The 16710-nt window shown below is 61.5% G+C and overlaps 1 protein-coding gene across 2 annotated transcripts in view; it reads left to right on the forward strand.

Annotated features, from left to right (window-relative positions):
* The first annotated feature begins 1209 nt into the window (after positions 1 to 1209).
* The window catches only part of LOC113203346 (collagen alpha-1(I) chain-like), a 148085-nt gene continuing 132584 nt past the window's right edge, over positions 1210 to 16710 (forward strand). For both annotated transcript variants that reach the window (XM_052271296.1, XM_052271297.1), the window contains exon 1: positions 1210 to 1627. In XM_052271296.1, coding sequence (XP_052127256.1) covers positions 1585 to 1627 — 43 coding nt within the window. In that variant the 5' untranslated portion in view covers positions 1210 to 1584. The remainder of the gene's footprint in view (positions 1628 to 16710) is intronic.

The raw sequence follows: 16710 nt of genomic DNA on the forward strand, positions 1-16710 counted from the left end.
CCAGCAGGAGCCGAGCCGTGTCGGTCACCGGAAAGAGGAAATGTAAGGCCACGCGATCGGTGCAAAGGGCGGTACGGAGCCGAGGCCGGGGGAGAGTCGAGGGCGCGGCTGCGCGGCTCGCGACCGAAAACGGCCGTCTTCCGCCTGCAAACAAAACGCGCTTTTATGTCATGCGGTTCCATTTTTGGCGCGATTTCGTCGATAACGGGAATGCGGAATTCAGCAGTCGTGTGTTATCAGGGCGCGGGAGTCGTCGTGTTGCAGTGGGCGGCTTGACGTCAATAAGGCAAGCCATAGGGCGGGGCGTACTATTCCACTTCCTCACGGGACCGCCCTGCCCTCCGAAGCACTAAGGCTGGGCGAGACCCGCCCTGCTCGCACAATATTCGCACGAACGCGCTATCGCTGTCGTATATTTGCATGCCCGTTGGAGCGGCCGGGGGGCCACAGCGATCAGTCCCACGCCGAGTGTCAACGCGCGTGAGTGTTTGTGAGAGTGAGAGAGTGTGTGTGAGTGTCTGAGTGTATGTGTGTCTGTGTGTGTGAGTGTGTAGATGTGTGTGAGTGAGTGTGTGTGGTGTGGAGTTTGCAGCACCCCGCCGTCCCCGGGCCCCGCCCGATACCCGATAAGATTAAGCTTCATTGAGGCGCGTGTCCTGCTCGCCCGGGGCTGGGTGGGGCTGCTGGGCTGGTTCCGCCCAATTATTCATAGAATCCTGCGGCAGGTGTGAGTAAACACACTTAAAGTACTCGTCACCTGCGCGTCCGTGCCGTGCCGCCGTGCCTTTAGGCGCGCCGCCCGCCCGCCGTGCTCACGTCACCCCATACCCAACAGTCATAACCATCACTGCGGTAAAGTTCAGCGCGGACCACCATAAACTATATGGTTCACTTTCCCAGGTAGGTGTCCGTCGCCGGTGTCCGCTCCGTGTGGCTCCGTCCGCGCGTCCGCACCGCATTCACGGTCTTGTCTCATGTGCCGCCAGAGGCGGGAGGCCAGGGCCTCGGTCACTGCAGAGAGACACAGGGGCGCGGTATTGACTCATGACGCACACCTGACACTATCAGCCGGACCGGCCGGGGCTCATGGCTCATGGCGGTCTCCCGCCCGCCCGGCCACCCCCACCACCTGCACCACCGCGGCGACCGGCGCGCGGGGGCGGCCCGGGCCGACCGGGACCGACGCATGCACTCGGTCCGCGTCGCACGGCGGGTGGCAGAGGCCAGATATGCCGGCCGGCAGAAATCTCAGAGCTCTGCTGGGCTGAGCGCGCGACGCGGCGCGGAGTTTGGCGCTCGGTGATTGAGCCCGAGTGAAGTGGTGGTGGTGGTGGTGGTAGAGGAGGCGGAGGCTCGAGATTTTTCAGTCACGTTATCTCTCTTTCTCTCGCTCATCCTGCGCTGCTCCTACCTTCGCAGCCGCCTCTCTCTCCCCCTCTCTCGCTCGCTCTCCGTCTCTTCTCGCTCGCTCTCTATCCCTTCTTTTCTCTCTGTCTGGCCGCCGTGGCCGTGTCCGAGGCCGTGGTGTGCTCCTCGACGGCGTGCCTCCTGCCGGCTGCCCTTCGCACCATCCCCAGCAGCACCATGAAGAGGCGCCGCAAGAAAGAGCTGCATCCCTTCCCGACAGGTAGGCGACGCTGCACTAACAACGTCCTCGTCAGTCAGTGAGGAGGAGGGTGTCCGCCGAGCGGAACGTTCCTTCTGCGATCCCGCGGATCAGTCAATATGTTTTCGATCTATACTGCGTGGCGTTTTGTCTGCTGAACGTGACGGCACCAAAACGTCGACGACTTGAGCCGATCACAATGCTGCGTGTGCACGTGCACTCCCGCATGCTTTGCGCCGTCACTGTGTGCCTTCTTGTGGTCGCGCGTGATGCGCGTCTCGGATTCTCGTGGGGCGCCGCCACCGCCGCTGCGAGGAGACGTCTTATTGCCTATCCCGCCCGAGAGACCCCGGCGGCGGGGGTGTCGCCGTCGCTGCGGGTGCGACGGGGATGGAAAACGCCCCAGCCTGGGGAGAGTTTTTGAACGAGACGACTGTGCTAGAGCACCACGTGTCTCGGCGCAACAGGGAAGCCATACGCATACAGCGTGCACGCAGCAGGGGGACAACATGACCGCATACCGTGTTATTTGCATTTTGCGACAATCGACACACGATAACATAGTATTATGCTTTCCATTGCTTGTTCTTATGGGGCGGCGGCTTTGACCAGTGACGATAGCACGGAGGTATTCCCCCCATCCCACGCGCTACTGCTGCAGGACGCGCAATATAAGTGACAGCCGCTTCCTCCTGCCGGCCCGGCCCGGCCCCGCGGTGGCGGCTCCAGCCCGGAGGGTAGGCCACCCATCCGACACGCGCACGCGCAGGGCCTGCAGGGTGATTCCGCACACCGCGCAAGGGGGCTAGCTCCCTCGCGCGAGGGACTTCTCCCTCCCTCTGTCCGTGAGAGTGACAAGGACGAGACGAGAGAGAGAGAGGTCCCTCGCGCAAGGGAGCTAGCCCCCTCGCGCGGTGTGCGGAATCACCCTGCAGGAGGACTCCCGACTCTGCGTGTGCAAAAAAAAAAAATCACTGGTGAAAAGTGGAAAGGGCGGAAGTCCAATTGTAAGCTCGAGGACTTACGCCCTATTCAGTTTTCACCAGTGAAATTGACCGCAAGGAGGGGGGGGGGGCAAAAGTAGACCCACAATCGGCTTCAGCTGCGGACTTTTCCCTCCCCCTCCCCATCACGTAATCTCGCGACTGCTTCAACGACTCGCGCGAACCTCACGTACGCCTCCGTTGTCGTGCACGCGTGTGTCCACAGACGCGGCGCGACCGCAGTCGCTCACATTTTGCGTTTGCTCCCCTCTACAAGATTACACTTTGCTTTTGCTGTTTTGCGCCCTCCCTCCCCCCCCTCGCCGCCGCTGGTGACGACCGACTGACTGTGTGTGTGTTTGAATTTCCCGCCGCCGCAGACTGTGCGCGTGTGTTTGCGCGCCTAGTCGACAAACACGAGCTATTTATTAACGAGACGGACGGTGGCGTACGTGGTGTAGCGTGGTGTGGCGTGGCGTAGCGTAGCGTGGTGACCCCCCAATCCCCCAATCAGGCCTTCGTTCCGCCCCGGACGGACAGTACACGTCACATGTGTCTGACGGACCACGTCACGCCAAACAGCTGACCAGAACCTGTGTGTATGTGTGTGTGTGTGAACAAGTGAAACAAAAATGGCCATCTGATAAGCAATATCTTTGTAAAATGCTGGTCGGTATAGTCGTGACCCCGGACTTATCGCTAGGGCCCGACCGGTTCGGTCCAGCTAGCCTCACACAACCCCGCTGCTGCTGCTACGGTCACGCGGAGCCACGCCACGCCACGGCACGTGTGTCTCGAGACCAATCGGAGGACAGAAGAAGGGGTAGGAAAGGGGGACGGGGAGGGGAGCGGGAAGTCACAACCCCCTGCCTCCCGCCTACTCCTCCTGGAGGAGCAGAGCTCCAGAGCTGCTGTACAGTACACTGCCCATCTCGTCCCCGCCCGCCCCGCACCCAGCTTGGCCCCTGTCCCCTCGTATTAACATTGTAATAACAGGCACCCCATATTTACGGCAGCACTCAGCAGCGCAGTCCCTCCTCCGTTTCCTCCTCGGCGCCTCCCGCCCCGCCCCGCCCCGCCAGCACACACAAACTTTTCGGCTTATTATGTTTTCGCCGGACATTTTTATTAAATAATAATTTGCCGAAGTGCTCGCGCTAACTGCCGCTGCTGCTGCTCCCTGCTGCTGCTCCGGGGTTTTGTTGCCAGCGGACGCAACTGGAGGAGGTGAGAGAGGGGGGAAGAGGGGGAGGAGTCTCTTTACTTTTGGCACTCAAACGCTGAATGACGTTATTTTTACGTCGAGCTCGGAGAGAGAGAGAGAGAGAGGGAGAGGAGTACGAGGAAGCCCTTAGGGGAGCCGGCGCAGCGATCTGCCGCTACTTGGAAGCGGTTGCTCCCCGCGCCGCGCACACAACCTCGCACACAACGCACGCACACGTGGACGTTATACCTCGACAAACGGTTTCGGATGGAGCAGAGACGCGAGAAAATTTGCGGATTTTCAGTGGAACCGCGGTATCTTAAAATTTCAATATTACGTCTTCGTCTTTTTCTTCTGTCTCTGTTTGCTTTTTCAAACCTTTATCCAGTTCCCCTTAAGAACGAACGTGTAAGACAAGGGGGCGGGCAATATGACACGCATCTTTATTGACCCTGCCATCCTCGAAGTGTATCGACCTTTTGAACCCCGCCTCGACGAATATTTACATGCAGTCCACCGGCAGAGAGGAGAGGAGAGAGAGAGAGAGAGATCCTCAGAGGGGCGTAACGCATCTTGTCGTGGCGCGGCGCAGGGGTGGGCGGGCCGGCGCCCTGTTTATGTCTTTACCGGGAAGCTCACCGCGCGGACCTGGGGGGCGGGCCGGGGGCGGGCGGACACTCGAGACGGCCTGGCCTGCCCCGAACTGCTCTTGCCTCCGCCCCGAACTGCCCTGCCCCGCGCCTCCCCCATGAGCGTGCGCTGCTACGCCTTCGTCGTGCTCTGCTCCTCGCTCATTGTTTCCTCCTCCAGCTAAAGGGCAGTCAGCAGCCGCTGGAGAGGATGCATAAAACTCGCGGCAGTATGGTGCCGGCCGCGGCGGCAAGCTCGAGTGTTGTTGTTCCCCGTATGACGTTTGACGTGTTCAAATTGAATCCCCCTCGCTCTGCTCGCCTTCCTATTGCCCTTCTTCATCCAGCGGCCCCCGGATGTTCCTCACATTGCACCCAGTAGTCCCGTAGTCCCTCACCTGTCTTCCCCCTTCTCCTCTCTCCCTCCTCTCCTTCAAACCGCTCGCTCCCAACTCGTCGATCCATTTATCACGGGCCTCTTTTCGTCCACCGCGGGCGGGAGGGAGGAGGACACGACACGACGAAAGCCACCAAAACAAATCTTGGCCCATCTATGCGGTATTCATTTCCTCGCCGCCGACTGGCTACCGCTCCGGGGTCCTTCTCACGTTGAGCCGGTCGCGGCCGGACAGCGCAGCGCAGGAGGGCCTTTGTGAATACTCTCTGGGCGGCGGCGGGTGGCGGGGCGGCCGGACCCTCATTAGGACCACCCCATCAGTCACAGGGCCGATCAACCACGACGACGACGGGTACCTGGCGGGTACCTCCGCGCCGCCCCGCCACCCCGGAAGTGCACAGCGCAGCACAGCAGCACGGTCAGACCGGGGGAGGAAACGACAACGCGAGGCGCCGCCGGTCGGGTGGATTTTTCAAGTGCACCCCCAGAAGATTATTATCCATGGATACTCGATCTGTACGTTAAGTACTCCCAGAAAATAGTTTCTTTAATTAAAGGAAAATTCAACCTAATTTGGGATTAGTGGAACCTGGTGGTGCGAGGAAAACTTTCATAAAAACAATAAGGAAATTTTTTCCTCAAGTGAACGAGAATTTCTTTGAATTTTAGGAATAGTTCCCTTTGACTCGAATTTCCTAGAAACCACGATGTAGTTAATCTAGAAACTGATACTTCTTTCAAGAAAATTTTGAATCAATCTCTCCGAAAATCCATTTATTGAATCAAGCACATTGCTATAGGAACGATGCAATTCTCAGAGGCCCGGAGCCGCAGAGTAAATTTTTATTGATTCAAGAACCAAGGTGAATCAGCTCCCATTTTCTTCGTTCTTCCATTTCAAATTTTCTTCTCGAGATTCTTGTACATAAAAATCAACACTATAAGCACACCGTTATCTGGAATCAGATTGGCGAAGCTGATTGCATTGCGGTTCTTTTGGTTAGTATAGAAAACGGGAAACGTTGGTATCCGCGTCATCGTCATAGGCAATGTCTGAGATGGGCACTGCAGCAAAACGCAACTACCCGGGCATGGAAACAGGTGCGATGGTGGAGCTTTTGTCGTCGGACGTGGAGGTGAGGGGGGGGGGTGGATTTGGACGGGCCTCTTATTCTCTTCAGGTCCAGTGGAGTCCGGTCCCATCGACAGCCGGGTGTCGGTTTGACGGAAACGGTCAAGTTGGCGCGCAAAGGGTATTACCCTTTGGTCACGGGAACTGGCTCGCGGGCTCGCCACCTCTCGCCGCCTTGCCCTGCCCTGCCCTGCCCTTGCCTACCCGGGCACGTTGTTCCACCCTGCACTCTTACTTTGCCGTCATCGACAAACGGACATGCATTTTTCACCCCTCACAAAAGAGGGAGTAGCGATACGACCATATTTGCGTGTATTTGACGTCATCGCATATGACATTTCTGACAACCTTTTCGGTCGAGGGCGTGTATTATATGTATTGGGTGGCGCCATGCCATGCGTGCCCGACCATCATGTCCTTATCTACAGCAAACACATTCACACTCGCTCGCTCGCTCGCACCGGGCCGGCCCGGGCCGTTTAGTCCACATATGCACACCTCTCTCCCTCGCTTGGTTTGCCTCTTATCGCTTTCCGTTCTAGAAAGCGCGCACATTTCGGTATTATTGACGTGTGTGTGTGTGTGTGTGTGTGTGTGTGTGTGTGTGTGTGCCGCGAGGCGTGGCGCGCGGTGGCGGCGAGCGGAGGACACACACATATCGATCCGCAGCCCCGTCCGTCCGTCCGTGTGTGGTTGTGGTTATCGGTCGACCTAAGCCGGGGCGGGGCGGGGCGGGGCGGGGCGGGGCGGGCACCTGACGCTTGCTTTAGGGGCGATACGGTATGACGGGGCGTCACATGCAACAAACTGGCGGGGCGGACAGGACGGGGTAATTACACGCGCTGACAAGAGAGCGACACACCGCAAAAAGAAACACAAGACAACGACGACCCATAAAAGGAAACAGACACCAACAAGAAGGAAAACGAAATAATATCAAGTCATGTGCATCGGAGAGAAGGTGGCGGAGGAGAAGGAGATGCAAAGTGTTAACGCGCTAAAGAGGCGACACTTTGTGCCGCATCTCACGCCTGTGGGCCTCACTCACTCACTCGGCGGCGGCGGCGCGGCGGGGTATCTCCGGCCCATCTCCTCCTCTCTCGCCCGCAGCAGAGGCCTCTGCGTGCGCTCCGCTTTTCTCACGTAAAGGCGTACGTGGCATAAAACGAACAAGGCGAGGAGGAGATCATGTTTATGGGGAGCAAACGCTTTGGATCTTTTGCGCGCGCTCACTCGCTCGCGGCACTCCACCGCCGCTGCACCGCTGCTGCGCGGCGGCCCCGGGTACTTACCTACTGCTGCGTGGGACTCTCGACGGCGTGGCGCGCGGCGCGTCGTCGTCGTCCCCGCAGGAAGAGGAGGCTCAAGAATGTCAAAGGCGTCCGCGTGTCGACGGCGCGGCGGCGGCGGTGGCGGCGCGCCTGCTGGTGTGCCTTTTAGCCCGCGGCATTTCCTTACGTGAAATGAGAGACAAAAATAAGGTGATCAAGTAGGGTACTTCAACTCGAGCGGCGACGGAAGTGATGACGGGGGAAAAGGGGGAGGGAAATACAATTAGAAACGACCGCTTGCCGCGCACATCCCGGGGCACAGGCGGACATGGAGAATTGGCAATATTATACGACATTTAGAACGACGGTCCCTCGGTTTGTCCTGGCCGCCGAGCGCGCGCGTGAGTACGTTTGTGTGTGCACGCCGCCGCGTCCTTATTCGTGCGTTTTGACGAACCCGTCAAATTTCTTGCTACGAACGAATAACATTATCGGGAGGCGAAATGGCTTCCAAGAATCGCGCGCCGTGTGTCGCCGTATCCAGGCCGGCGGCCCCGCCCCGCTCACATCGACATTCATGGCTCACGATCCTGACGGGGCGGTGCGGTGGCGGCGGAGGCATCTCCCTCCCGGGCTGCAGGCGGCGGCGTCGCGCTCGGCCCCGCCCCGCCCCGCCCTACGTGCGCTGCGCCCCTCTCTTTTTTACGGCCATACGGTACATAATGAAATTCTCGATAGCTCCATTCGATTAAAATGGCGCGGGGGCTTCTCCTTTGCTACTCGGCTACGGCGGTGGGGTCCGCCGTCGTGAACATGATGGCCAAGTGTAAGCTCTCGAGGCGACGCCGCCGCCATATTCCGTTGTGATTAATACCTCGCCCACCGCCACCCCTCTCCTCTCTCTCCCTTCTTTCTCTGCATGCGTGCCCCCACAACCCATCCATTTCACGCCAGGCGGACTTGCCCCCTCCCCACAATCTCCCCAATACGGCCCGCCGGGGGCTGATATCGGGGGAGGAAATGTATTTTGAGCGTCTCAAAGTATAATTAATGTGCCCTGCGCACGCAGTCGCCGGCGGTGTGGCCCCCGCCGCCGCCACCCCCTTGCTCGTGTAGGGTGGCCCCTCGCATCGCCGGCTGCTGCTGCCATATCTCGCCCATCCGCGCGGCGCAGCGGGCGCAGCAGCAGCCCCGTGGTGCACGTCTCAATTAAGAAAGGGCGCCGACTAGGGTGTCCACCTCGCCCCGCAGCACCGGGCGTATAGCCTCGGCGTAGCCAGAGCCCCGTCATAATTTACTCATCGAAAACAAACAACGTGCACCTTCTCTCTCTCTCTCTCTCTCTCTCTCTCTCTCTCTCTCTCTCTCTCTCTCTCTCTCTCTCTCTCTCTCTCTCTTCAGCGATCGGGTCGACGAGCCCTTTGGCTGGACGTACACGCTCCGTATGGGGCCCCCGCTCTCTCCCCTCCTCCTACTCGACTCGGGTCTCAAGGTTTGCCAAAGTCGATTTGTTTGGCGCGAGGAATTCATTATCGGTGAGCCATAAGCCGTGAGGAGCGAGCGAGCAGCGGGTCGGGCGCTGCTCGTAAAGGGTGCGGCGCGGGCACGGCGGGGCATAAGGATCGTACCGAGACTATACAGCGGCGGCGGCGGTGGAAAATTGACGATACACAGTATGTACACACGAGTGTGAGCGCGCGCACCTCGGACTCTGCTTCGCGGAGGTGCACTCGGTGGGCATCAGCAGCTGGGGGCGAGCGGGCGCATCCCGCGCTCTCATATACGTATTCCGAGCAGGGAGGGCAGAGCAAGGGGAGGGCAGGGAGCGAGCAAAAGAGCGAGAGAGGAAGCGAGCGAGAGAGAGAGAGGGAGAGAGACGCGGGTCGAGTCGGGCACAATTAGGCGCAGCTGTTGTTTCTGCTCCCCGTGGCAATTCGAGGCGCGAGGCTGGCCTGCGGCCTGGCCGGACCGCCGTGGCTGTGCCGTGGCCGGCGCTCTGCCCCGCCAGTCATCAGTCACTGCCTGCACCACTACGTCTTCCGTCTCCGTCGCGCGCGCGTCCGCGTCACGTCCCTCCGGCCCCGGCCCCCGAGAGCGACAAGGAGCCACAAACACCGCGCTAGTAGTCGCGTGCTATGCTGCTGCTGCTGTTGCTGCTGCTGGGCTCGGTGGACTTGTTGGGTCCAGCCCTATGGTTCCAGCCTCGCCATCATCGTCGTAAGACAAAAGGGAGATGGTATGGGCAGCAGATATGAGGCCCTCCTGGAGGACCGGGACAGGCCTCACCTTTACCTCGGCCGGGCAATAAGGTTATATTCATAACGAGCATGTGTGAGCCCGAGCGCGCGTTCCGGGGCTGGGCTGGGCTGCCAACACAACGGCAGGGCATGCAAAGTGACGCTGATGAGCTCGCAGTGCACCGCCCCGCCCCGCCCCGCTCGCCGCCCCCTCGTTAGCAGGCTGCCAACACACGACTTGATCTCTCCATGCATGCACATAAAAAGGGCCGAAGCCCCGCCACGCTACGCCACGACACGTCGGCCGGGCCGGTCTCGTGTCCGATGGCCCCGCGGCGCGTATTTCCATCAGGTGTGTGCCTCCTGCCCGCCTCTGCGCCTGCCTGGGCGCCCCGGCCGACACGGGTAGTGTTCAGCTCCCATCAGGAAGGCGGGCAGGGCGGCGGCCGGAGCGACGGCGGCGCCCCCCGGTAAGGGGCCCGTCCACAAACCGCCACGAAGAGATGAATCCCAGGCCCTCACTGCTGCTCCCACCCAGGCTCTGCCCCTTCGTCAGCCTGCCGCTATGCTGCTGGATTCAATCCGAATGGCTTTGGCGGCCGAGGGGAAAAGGTACCCGCGGCGGCAAAGCCAATCCAGTGCCACGCCGAGCCACGCCACGGACTCGACGTCGCCGCTGCAGCAGCAACAGCGGCCCCCGGATCCCGGAGTGCAATTACTCCTCATAACATTTCCATGTTCTTTGTGCTCGCGAGCGGCACTTTTTGCAGAATAGCGTCGCATCGTTGCGGCGATAGTGAGCGGGGCGGACGAACGAGACGGACCACGGGAGGCCATTCGTCAAGATGGCGGAGCTGGCCGCGAGCCTCCTGGTCGCGCTGCCGGCCGCCGGGAGAGGCAGTTCGGACAGGAACACGGCCGCAGGGCTGACCTGCGCCGCAGCCGCGCCGGATCTAAGCAGATTCCTGAAATGTTTCGGCCAGGAGGTATTTTCCTTATAAACCGCGCACAGCAGCGGCGGCGCAGGCGGGTGGTGAGACCCGGGGCGGCGGTGGCCGCGACCGAGCAGCAGCGCGACGCACCACCGGCAGCGCAGCTCGCGGGCGCGCTGCTGGTCCAGAAGTGCGAGGAGCAGCAGCAGCAGGAGCCCCCCCCAGGCGGTGTGGCCCGGCCGCAAGGCTCGCGTGCCTCGATCACCACTTCATTATGCCGGAGGGAAAGAAAGCCGCCGCCGCCAAGTACTCGGGCTTGTGCATGGCAAAGGCCTTTCAGTCGCCGCCGCCACACGGGCCGCCGCCGCAGCGCAGCCAGCGCGCTGCAAAACAGAAGCAGCGCGGCTCCCGGGAGGTAATTTACGACGTGCAGCGATGTGTCCCGCTTATTAATTCCCCCCCTTGTGTGGGGCTGCTGCTGCTGCTGCGGCGGCGGCGCGCGCTGCGGCTGGCTCCTGCTGCTGCTGCCATGGGACGGACGACGGCGACGTCTCTCTTTGTGATTGAAGACGTCGCATTTGTGGAGATTGGACGCACTGGATGCACTGGACGTGGGTGGAGGGCTAACGCCGAGGCTAACGCCCCACCACCAAGCACCTCGGCCGCGCCTCATCGACGCCGCGGGCGACAGCCCGGGCCCGGCCGGCCCGGAGAGAGACGTGTCCGTCATTATTGGCATAACGCTGGCGCTATTCGGTCGCACATAAAACTTGCTCGGGTTAGCCGGAGGGCGTGGCGGGGCGTGGCGGGGCGTGGTTGGGTGTGGCGGGGCGGGGCGTGGTGGCGGGGCGTTGGGCCCCTCCGTGGGCCGCAGCGACACGGCCCCGGCCGCGCCACCTCTCGGAATATCGACCTGGTTATGTCCACTTGGACCCCGCAGCGCCGCAGCAGCAGCGTGGGGTGGGATGAGGGAAGGGGTCCATACAGTCGGAGGGGCGTAAGCTCGGCCTGGGCTAGGGTCTCGCGGCACGAAAGAGGGTCGTCATGTCGTGATGGGCAATCGGGCACGCGCTTGCGGGTCGTGGAGTAGGCAACCTGCAGCATTCTCAGCGCCTGCGGAGCGTTGGATAGGCCACTGGCAACTCTCCCAGCGCCTGTGGGGCGTTGGGTAGGCAACCGGGCACACACTTAGCGCCTGCCGGGTGTGGGATAGGCCACTGGCAACTCTCTCAGCGCCTGCGGGGCGTGAAGTAGGCAACTGGCAACACTCTCGGCGCCTGCGGAGCGTGGGATAGGCCACTGGCAACACTCCTCGCGCCTGCCATCGAGGCATAGGCCACCTGCTCCACCGCCATGTAAACGCGTTGCCTATCGATGCTGTTCGCAGGCGCCTGGGCTGCCGCGGCGGCACTTCAGCCAGCACAGCCGAGGGCACAGGGGCACAGCCACAGGCTCCAGCCTCCGCCTTATCCGTGCCGCTATCCTGGTACCTTACACACGGCTCCTCTACCCGGGCCCGGCCCGCGCGTATCAGTGTGAGATCAGTGGGGGAAAGTGATGCCCCCGGAGTGGCGCGCCCCGCCCCGCCCTGCCCCGCACGTGCGCGGTGCGCGCAGCCCGACCTCATCTCCGTAAGGACCCACACCACCGGCTGCATCTGCACCACGCCGACAACTGCAGGTGCGAAGAAATAAACGCCGAAATAAGAGCCCCCCTTTGCCTCCTGCTGACGGGACCGGGGTGGCCGGAGTGCGCCGCGTCGGCCGGGAAATTTATGACGAACGTACGTGCGACTTTTGGCACGGTGGTGCGTCCTTGATCCTCGCCGTAAGATACTGGGAGAGTGGGGTGGAGGGGGATGGAGAGAGAGAGAGAGAGAGAGGGAGAGAGGGGGGGAGAGAGAGAAGACAGAAAAAGAAATAAAACAACAGCCGCGTGATGCGCCGATGCGCCGGGATGGACACCACGGCCGCGGGGGTACGACCCTGGGAAGGTCCTCCGTCGTTTTATCGGGAAGCGCCACGCCGTCGCGGCCGGGGGCATGGGCTCGTACATCACGGCGATGCTACCGATAATTTCGTGGACGTGGCCGGCGGCGGTGGCGGCAGGGTCCGGGCCAGGGGGGGCTGCGGCCGGCGGACGTGCACCTGGACCTGCGCGCTCCCCGGGAGGGACGTGCCCCTAGAATATTCCCAGCGGACGGCAGCAGCGGGGGCAGCAGGCAGGCGCCTCTCTGGCCGCGACAAGCAGCTCACGTCCGCGCGGGTAGCCCGCTGCCGCCTCGCCCCGCCCCGCCCCGCCACACCCCCGCACGCCAAGCCACACCGCTCCCACGACCTATATTATCCCCCGCGGTGATCTGAGAGCCGTCCCGTCAGTCCCCGGGTTGGTCCCGGTGGTGGTGGTGTGGCGCGACCGGCGCGACCCTGTGGGAAAGGGGAAACATACTCACTGCCCGGCTCCGCGGGGGGGCTCCGAGAGGTGAGGGGGAGAGCCCAGCCCAGCACAGCTCGCACTACGACACGTCGCAAGGACTTTTGGCGGCCGGACTGAAGAAGAAGGGAGTCCTTTGCTGCGAGCTTTAAGCTCTCCAGGTGTGTGCAGCTGCACCGGCGAGTGTGCCAGCCCAGCCAGGGTGGCGGCCCGTCTGAGGTGCAGTGCAGGCAGGCGGCCCGAGTGATGGGACGTGGCGCGGCACCGGCCCACTCAAAGGGCTCAAAGGAGCCGCACTCGGTCGCACTTGTCACCTCCGCAAGCTCCGCAGGGTCCTCCAGGCGGCTGCCGCTGGGGGGATAGCCTCGGGGCCGAGCCCCCCGCGCCGCGCGGACGCAACCGGGCTCGAGTCCGGCAGGTCCCCAATGTCTGTCGGTATGCATGCACGACAAACTCGAGCGCGCAGTGGTGGAGCCTCATGCATTAGAGAGTGTGCAATCCGAGTGCTGAACATGTATCGATGCACGGGATCGCGGGTTGGACCACCCACTCAGGCCGCAAAGGCGCCACGCCACGTATATGTACAGGACCCCGCAGTAGCCCCTCCACATCCTCTCGCACTCTTACAGGAGGTCACGAGGTCCGCCGCGCTCTGTCTCACTCACGCCGCCGCCGCCGCCACGCCACCGCTGCTGCTGGCTGACTCGGTCCGGAGCCTTCCGAAAAGGCGGCATTCCTCTCGTAGCATTCCACGCCCGAAACAAAAGGAGTAAAGCATTCCTCCAGATGTAAAAATGAAGCAGAGGCCGAGACCCAAAGAGATGAAAAAGAGAGATAAGAATCGAGTCGAGCAAGGCGGGCAATTTGCATCTCGTCGTCGTCGTCGTCGTCATTCGGTCAACACAGGCGGCGCGACACCCCGACAACTCCGGCAAACAGTTGTCGTGTGTTTAAATCACATAAAGAAACAATCATTTTGCATTTGTTGATCTAACTGCAGAATTTGTGTTTCCAAAGAGTTGCGCATTGGAAAAAGGCAAAAACTGGCGACAAAGTGCGTCGTCTCGAGGAGCGAAAGCTCGTCGTCGCGCCCGTCGCGCCGCCCGGCTCCCGTGCGGTCAGCGGTCCGTCCGTCTGGCCGGCTGCGCTCTGCCATGACGGCCGCCACCTGACCACCACCGGGGAAATTTTTCACGGTTTTATTCCATAATCCCTCCGCACCGCAGAGACGCTTTCATTCATTGGGCCCGATGTGCGGAACGGGGAGGCCGCGGCGTGGCGTGGCGCGGCGTGGCGTGGCGCGGCGTGGCGTGGCGCGGCGTGGCGGGAGAGTACACCGGAGCGGCTCTCTCAGAGTGACTGACTGACGGGGTGAGCGGCCGGACGAGCAAGCGAGCGAGTGGAAGCGAGTGAGTGAGTGGAGTGAATGATGTCTTTTTGGGGCATATCAAAGAGGGGCCCCCGGCTGCACGACGACGACGGCCCGGTCAGTAGCAGAGAGGGAGAGAGAGGCGATTGTTTGGCGGCTGGCTCCCTGTGTTCCGCTGCGGTCCCCTTTGATCTGCAGGGCGGCGGCAGGCGGCCGCCGGCCGGGGGATCCGTCGGGGATCCGTCTGGGGATCGTCTTCCCACATAACTCTGCATAATCACGCCCCACCAGCCCCGGCGGGACGGAGCGCGACCACCGTTCCCCGAAAGCCGGGGGACTGTTTGGTGACGACGGCGACTCCCCCTTTACCCTTTACCTCACTCCTCTCCTCCCAGGGGCCCTCTTTTGCAAGTGACCGAAATGTAATGTAATTTGCGAGTAATTTACACGACTTGCATTTTCGGAGAAACTACACCATTTTATAAAGAGGATGGGCCAGAGAGATAAGGGTGTCGATGCAGGCGTACAGATTGAAAGAATAGAAGGTGAAGAGCATTGGGGTTCTGGGTTAGACTCGGTGTGCGGCATTTCGTAATTCGTATCAATTAATGCTCCCAGCGAGAACTGCCCCTCATAATGGACTGAAGACAACTTTTAGCAGATGATACCTCAAGACATAAATAAACATCTGTAAGGTTAAGGTGTCAGCTAGATTTAACTCACAATGGAGCAAAAGAGAACCAAACGCTAGACGAGCAATTTGAATTTGAAGGAAGGGGGAACCGCAATTTTCTTAATTATTTACGATTTCAGGGCGGGGGCATAAAGTGAAAACTGTCACAAGTTTTGGACGCGACGACTCTGGGCCCGGGCGCGACTATAGATGTGGTCGGGCATCGGGGACCTAAGTCGACGTGAGGGGCGCGACAAGATCTCAGCGGGGTGTGGTGGGGCGTGGTGGGGCGTGGCGCGGCGTGGCGTGGCGGGGCGCGGCCCCGCGAGAGGCGTAAGTCAGTCGGCGGGGCGGACAGGTTGAGGGGGCCGGTCGGCCGCGAGCCCCACCGGGGCACCGCCTTCCTCCACGCACGATTGGTTCTCGCCGCGCTGCTCGCCGCACCCACCTCGCCTCCGCCCTCCCCGCCACGCCCGTCACTCGCTGCAAGCCTTTTGCCTCGGAGATGCATTCATTACCGGTCCCGCCGAGTCGCGGCCGGCGCGGCGTGGTGGGGCGTGCCGGGGCGCGGCGAGGGGCGTGGCGGGGCGTGGTGGGGGCGGCGGGTCGCGGTGGTGGGGGCCCCGGGGCCGCGGCGTGGTGGGGCGTGGCCGCCGCACCGCCGCTCACCGGTTGCATTTGCATGCATGCCGGAGACGGCCGCCATCTTCTTCTGCCCCGGACGTATCGCGAGCGGCCGCGGGGCGGGGACTGCGGCTGACTGACTGACTGATTCCAAGTCTAGATTATAAAGAGCAGAAAAAAAACACAAAAACGATTCGAGCTCCTCCGCTTGCTGCAGACTGGATGCATCCTGCTGCCTTATTATGATGACAATGACTGGTATTGCCTTATTGGTTCGTCTCTGGACGACGGCCGCGCCGGCGGCGCTCTGCCCTCCTCTCCAAATGTGGGACCCACTTGGAATGACAATCAAGTTTTTTTCTCCCCGCACGGTAGAATGGTAAACGAGCCCCGGAGCTTCGGCTCTTACTTTGTAGCGCCGAGAGAGAGAGGGGGGAAAGGGGGGACATGAGGGTGTGTTGCCCTTCCCTGCTGCCGCTGCTGCCCTTCCCTTGTCCTTCCCTCCGGCGCTCCGCGGCGCGGGTGCGTGTGGGCACGGCGGCGTCCTCCCAGAGGTGTCCGTCGGGGCTCGCGGTGGGGACACTCACACACTACGTGCTTTATGCGGCGTGTTCTTCGCGAGCCCAGCCCGACCCGGCCCGGCCCGGCGGCACACGGACCGCACGGGATGCGGCTAAGTGATGCCTTTAGCCGTTGGTAGCAGTAGATGCTGTGTCCGATATGACGCCGGGGGGAAATACGACGCACGCACACAGACACACACACACGCCGCCTTAGTTATACGGTGATGCTCTCATAGCCTTGTGACTTACGACCACATCTTGCCCTTACATGTCCGTACCACGCGTCGCGGTACGTCCGTCCGCGTATGGCGGGGCGGGGCGGCAGCGCCACGGCGGCATCCTGAGCCAAGAGGAATGGGCTAGGCTGGACAAGACGACTGCACGTCGGGGTCGCGGAGCCGGGGGACCGTCCCCAGGACGCAAGCGGATCATCATAATCGGAAGGCATATGATTGAAGGGCAAAAGTAAAACAAAAATTGAGTCAAAATTAACCTAAAGAATCAGACTAAAAAATTAAGATTTTTGACGAGCAAAAATTGCATTGGCCTGTATGGGGACCAAGCTGCCGTCGACGCCCGCCGCGGTCACCTCACGTCCGCCCCTTGCTACTGAGGCACAACAAATCATCCCCATTTCAGAGCGTTTCTCCCCCACCT

This window comes from Frankliniella occidentalis, unplaced genomic scaffold (genome assembly GCF_000697945.3).
Source record: "Frankliniella occidentalis isolate FOCC.00 unplaced genomic scaffold, Focc_3.1 Scaffold157, whole genome shotgun sequence".
Classification (NCBI taxonomy): domain Eukaryota; kingdom Metazoa; phylum Arthropoda; class Insecta; order Thysanoptera; family Thripidae; genus Frankliniella; species Frankliniella occidentalis.